The sequence below is a fragment of the Gymnogyps californianus genome, chromosome 2 (genome assembly GCF_018139145.2).
Source record: "Gymnogyps californianus isolate 813 chromosome 2, ASM1813914v2, whole genome shotgun sequence".
NCBI classification, from domain to species: domain Eukaryota; kingdom Metazoa; phylum Chordata; class Aves; order Accipitriformes; family Cathartidae; genus Gymnogyps; species Gymnogyps californianus.
Genome location: NC_059472.1, coordinates 67,583,395 through 67,589,394, shown reverse-complemented (window position 1 = coordinate 67,589,394; position 6,000 = coordinate 67,583,395). Strand labels below are relative to the sequence as shown.

The 6,000-nt window shown below is 48.6% G+C and overlaps 1 protein-coding gene across 1 annotated transcript in view; it reads left to right on the top strand.

Annotated features, from left to right (window-relative positions):
* Positions 1 to 787: 787 nt before the first annotated feature.
* Positions 788 to 6,000, top strand: part of CTNNAL1 (catenin alpha like 1) — a 59,156-nt gene continuing 53,943 nt past the window's right edge. The window contains exon 1 of the mRNA XM_050890768.1: positions 788 to 969. Coding sequence (XP_050746725.1) covers positions 844 to 969 — 126 coding nt within the window. The 5' untranslated portion in view covers positions 788 to 843. The remainder of the gene's footprint in view (positions 970 to 6,000) is intronic.

Sequence of the window (6,000 nt, the reverse complement as noted above, 5' to 3'; positions counted from 1 at the left end):
GCTGTTCTCTGAAAGCAGCCAGCGTACCAGGTACAGAATACAAACCACTGAAAGGCAGGAGGTGTTTTTTCCCCCTTCGCTGGGAGGCTGCTAAGAGAAAAGCCGATGGAGTTCAGTTTAAGGCAGCTCATCAGTCCTCCCAGATGCTATGAAGTACGCGAATCGTGATTTCAACACTCCTCAAGGAGAGAGCGGCTCCCTGGCCGCTCTCCCTTTCCCCCGCACCGGCGTCCCCGACTTCCCGGCTGGGACCACCCTTCCCCAGCTTCGCCCTAGCCGGTGCCGCTGAAGCCCAAGGCCGGTTACCGGCCCGAACTCCGGTTTCCTTGGGGGCCACCCGAGCCCCTCAGCCACCGCCTAGTCTTGGCTTCCCCACTCGGGCAGGGACCCTCCGCCCGCCCCGGCCGAGAGCGACGGAGAAACTCTCGGTGGGAGCGGTGGCGGCGGGGACCAGTCCCGGTTTTCCTCCTCCGCTGGCTCTGAGGTGAAGGAGGGGAGGGGCGGGGGTGAGGGGAGGCTGCGCGCGCCCGCGAAGCGCGGGAAGGGGGGGAGCACAAGGGGAGGGGGCGGCCGCCGAGAGCTGCCGCTGCTTGCGGGGCGGAGAGCGCGGAAAGGGGCGCTGTCGCTTTAAATCCCGTCCCAAGGGGCGTGGAAGGGGCCGCGAGGGGGGCTGAGCGCGCGCGCGCGCGGCATCGCCTGGCGCCCCGGCAAGGCAGCGGTGCCCCGGCGGGCGGGGGAGGGGCGCGGCGGGGGGGCGGCGCGGAGCGGAGCGGCGGTCGGCGGGAGCGGAGTTAGCCAGGAGGGAGCACGGGTGGCGGCGGGCGTCCCGGCCGGCTCCCCGCGATGGCCACGTCCCCGTGCAGCAGCAGCGGTGTCTCCTCGTCGTCCTCGTCGGGGCTGGCCGCGGACGCGGGGCTGGAGATCCGCACGCGCTCCGTGGAGCAGACGCTGGTGCCGTTGGTGTCGCAGGTAGAAATACCGCCGCGCGCCTGACACCCCCCCCCCCGCCGCCTCCCCCCCCCACCCCCCCGCCAACCCCAAGGGCCGGGGGTAGGGCGGCAGCGGCCGGCTGCCGCTGGGGGGCCCGCCTCCCCCTTCCCGCCCGGGACGGAGCTCGGCCGCCGCCGAAGTTTGCGCGCTAGGGTCGCGGCGGTTCGTAGCCCCCCCGCCTCTCTCCGGCCGCTCGGGCGGGGGCGGCTTCTCTCAGCCGTGCCCCCTCCCTCGTGTCCCGGGCCCGGGGTCCCGCCAGCCGGCGCGGGGCGGGGGCGGTATCCCGCTGCCGGAGCGGGGGTGTGCGTGGGGGGGGGGATGCTGCTCGCACGTCCCTGCCCGAGAAGGACTCCGAAGTTCCCCGCAAGGTCGCGGTGCCGTTGCGTAACGCCCGCGGCACGAAGGCGCTGCGGTGCCGTCGGCGGTTTCAGCCCCGGGATGCCGCGGTCGGGGGCGAGGGGCAGGTGGGCGCTGGGCGGCGGGAACCATGCCCGCCGCCCGCCCGGCGGAGGGGCTGCGCCGCTGCCCGAGTTCCCCCCGGCTTCCCGGGTGTCTCGCCTGACGGCTTTCCGCATGGGAGCGCTCTCCTTTTCTCGCGGCGTGGTGCTGGTGAGAGCGGTCGACTTGCAGGGGGTTTGGCGAAGCTTTGTGTTTTCGCGGTCTGGCCTGAGCGTTACATTGATTGGAGCTCTTGTCGCACCCGAGGAGAGTACCCGAATTTTAAGAAGTTGAATAATGAGCAAACTGTGTCCTGGTGACCTCTTAACGTGTCCCGCACTGTGCTAAATGAGCTTAAAAAAAATAAAAATCAGGCTTTCAAGCGGTCTGCTAAGTAATTATATGCCAGCCGCTTTGGTGTTGGTGGTTTGGTTTTTTTTAGATCTTGAGTTACAAAATTGGCGTTTGATATACCCAGTAAAATTTTTCTTTCTTGAAAAATAATGTATGAAAACAGCACAGTGTTTGCTAGATAGTACATTTTTGTACTTTGAACACTGATTATTAAAGTTAGCAAGTCAAAACCTACCTGTACAAAATCTTTAAACAATGTGTAACAGCTATACAAAAATAACTAGTCCTGGTGAGGTCAAGTTATGTTTATACCATCATAGCCCATCTGGAAACAAACTGTTGTAAGCCTTGTTTTGCATTTGTACAGCTGGGCTGCAGGAAGAGTTTGTGATGGGTAATTGTGTTTCTGTACTTATCATGGTAATTTGTCTTTCTCTGTTCGAAGAAATCGCAGTCAGTTCGAAGAAGCCCTTTGAAGGGATTAAACCACTTGTTCCAAGGCAAAATAAAATTAAAGCTCAATGAATTTTCTACTCCTGAAACAATTGAGAGAGGTAGAATATGGAGACCACTTTTTGGAAGCTTAAGAGAAAACCCTCCAATTGCAAAGGCTGAATTTAATTGCGTATGTTAAATTCTTACTTTTAACAGATTTCTGTGAAGATGTGCACATTCTTATTCCTCTGGAATACTCTTTACAAACCGGTCTTATTTCTCTCTGGATTCGTTGCACATGTAGTATGTCATGTATGATTTGTCATTGACTGCAAAACCTAAGACTACATCTTCCAGAAGTGCTAAGCATCTTTCACTTCCCCTGTATACAGTGTAAGGTGTCTGAGCATTTTTTGTGAACACTCAGAGCTTACTGTTTTCCTGGTAAAGTGCTCCAGCAGATGAGCTTGTTCCCTTGAAGCGTGAGCGCTGAGCTCTGCTCAGATTCAGGCTGAACTTGCTGAGGGTATCAGCAGTAGCTCCCTGTACTTGCCTGATAAAATGCCCCACTTACTGTACTGGTTTATCAGTTCTGTCTGTACTGTTTCATTTAGATTGCTCATCAGAGGTCTCACTGGCTGGCTTTGTTTGGGTATTTATGCAGAAAGGGTGTTTATAAAGTACTTAATCTCAGAATTTGTTTTTATATTCTGCACAAGCTATGTATCAGCAGTAACGCTCAGGACTTTGGGTTTTTTGCTTGTACAAAATACACTTGCAAAGGGATTTGTTCTTGCTGTGAAGTTAACTTCACAGTTTACCCTTTTTTTAAAAGCTGAGAAGTGCTATGTGATACTTGTATACTACTGAAAAAAATAGTCAGAATGTTGCTACTGCTTTTCACTACTTACTTTAAGCAAAGAGGAAACAAAAGGTGCACTGTCTGACAAACTCACTTTCAATCTCTCTTGTGGAGCTAAATGTATTTTCTTTAAGCAACAAAAAAAGCTGCATTGATTCTTATTTAAATTCATGTACTGCATAGAACATCGTCCCAATTGATGTGTAATACTGTAAATGTGTCTTTGACTGCTTGTTCTTACTCAGCAAATGTGAGGGTTATTTTTGTTTGATTTTTTTTTTTTTTTTAATTGCGCTTTGTAGCTTGATTTTTCTTATAGACTATATAGTATCAGAGTATATTTGCTGCCAGCAGTGGTGTAAGATTCCTGTTTTCCTGGCAGGAGAAATTAATCTTAGAGTCATTACTGGATATGTTTATTAATAAATTTCTTTTTAAAACTTACTTTTTACAGAGTTAAACTAGGTCTTCATTTTCTCTAGATCTGTTCAGACCCTGATGTGGCCCTTTTCTGATAGTGCCACAAATGACAAAAGAAGACGGCAGATTTAAGCCGCAGTATTAAGCATATTTGCTAACACTTCTTTTTCACTATCTACATATCTGTACTGTGAAGAGAATCATTGTACAGTATTGTGCAAAGCATGTGGCATGCAGTTCAGAAAATATGGCTTTTGGGGTCAAACCCCACAATTTTCTTTAGGACAAGTAGAATTCTCTTCTCGATAGGTGTCTTTAGTTCAGTCTGCCACATGTAAATAGTACAGCATTCTTTAAAATCTAGACATCTCCTTCACTGCTGCTACCCATTTCCAGTCTAATTATGTTGGGTTTTATTTTTTTATGGAAAGTTTTTGGCAACACAAGTCAGGAAGGGTGTTTAAAGTGCTCAGTGCTGACTCATGTAATAACAAGTCATTTAAACAGTTGAGGAAAGGCAAAGACAGGGAAAAAAGCACTTTCCAGGATGTGGCTCCACCAGCAACTTCCTCAGCTGCCATTATGTACCTGTTTGCTAGTCTAGCAGCGTTTGGGTATCTTCACAGCTGTCTGTCTGGATCTGTTCTAAGGAAGCACTCTTGAGAAACTGTGGAATAAGTTTTGTGAACCTTCATGGTCAGGTACTTGGGAAGAGTTCACGAGAGGGAGCTTGGAGCTCTGTCTGCATATGCTCCCAAAAGAACAAAGTCAGTTTTTGTAGCTGAAGGTGACCTATCCTCCAACATCCTCAGTGCAGACCTGTGCGATTACAGCTAGCTGCTCAACCTTCAGAAAGCCCATTTTCTCATAGGTGCTTTGGAGAATGATTGTGTGCTCACATGTTACTGAATGTGTTTTTCCAACTTTCACGTTACGGGAGATCCTGTCAGAGGTTTTGGAGTTGGCTTGACCTATATAGTCAAAAGAAAAGCTTAAATAACTACAAAAAACCCATGATACCAATGTTTCTGAATTTTGTTATTGTCAGTTTTAGATTCTGCATAATTTAACAGTGGTACATGCCTTGAGGTGGATAAAACAAACCTGTTCTTTACTATGGTATTGTTTCCTTGCTTTCTCTGAAGCTAGGTAAAATAATTCCCATTTCAGTAAACGATATATAGTTATATAACATTACATAATGTTCTGCCAGTATTCTGTTTTTCCAGAAGTTTCTGGAGTTACATATTAGAGCCCAAAGAACCAAGAGCTGATGTTTTCCCATTTATGTGAAAAGCTCACTGATACAGTTTTCAGAGTGAAGGTATAACTTTAGAATAGCCATACTGGATCAAGCTACCGGTCTGTATATAATCAGTGACTTTTTCTCTCTCTTTTTTTTTTTTATTTTTTGTCAATTACCAGTGGTGTCCTTCAGGGACTGATACAGGGGCCAATATTGTTTAACATCTTTGTTAATGTTCTGAATGTTGGGATGATGGGCCAGCATGTTCAACAGGCATGTGAACTCCCCTACAGCAAGTTGGGGAGTGTTTGATACGCTGGAGGACAGGGCTGCTAGACAGAGGGACAGGCCGGAAAGGTGATCTGACAGGAAGTTTGTGAAGTCCAACAAAGGCAATAATACCAAGTCCTGCATCTGGGCCAGGATAACACCACGCAACAGTACGGGCTGGGATCAGCTGCCTGGAGAAAACCTTTGCAAGGAAAGACATGGGGGTCCTGGTGGACAAAAAGAGTTGACCAAGAGTCAGCAATGATGGCCAGCTGCACGCTGGGTTGTTAGCAGGAATGTAACCGGCAGGCTGCAGAAATGATTCTTCCCTTCTGGTTGGCACTTGTGAGACAGCATCTGGAGTACCATGTCCAGTTCTGGGCTCCCCAGTACAAGGGAAAACATTGACATAGTGGAGCATGTGACGTAAGGGGAGAGGTTGAAGGCAGTGGGTTTGTTCCATCTCAAGAAGAGAGGTGTAATGGTCAGCTAGGACCTAGCTTTCATATAGGAAGCTAGGATGGTACTTTCCCATCTGTATCACTTTAATCTGCAGTGATTTTTTTGTCTGACATTTCGTTCCCTGGTCAGTGTTGCAAGATGTTTCTGCAATTCCGTAGTCAGATCTTCTCTTTACTGTCCTGAATAACTTAGGATCACCAGCAAATTTTCATAATTTTATTACCTGCTTATCTCTCCTCCCTCTTTATGTAGAATAATCCATGTCCCAGCGCAGGTTTCTGTGCAACTCCATTGGTCATCTCCCTCTATTAAAGTAAACAATCATTTACTTCCTGCCTTCCTTCATCTTCCTTCTCATCATTCTGTCTCTTAATAAGTTAAATATTCATACAAAGGGCCTTCTTTCTTTTTTTTTCAGAAACTTGCTTGGTGTCCTTTGAAACCTTTGGTATGGACTTTGTTTCCTAGTTTTCTTTCAGCAGAGTGCCTTCTTATCCATGTAATTGGTGATCTCTACAGAGAA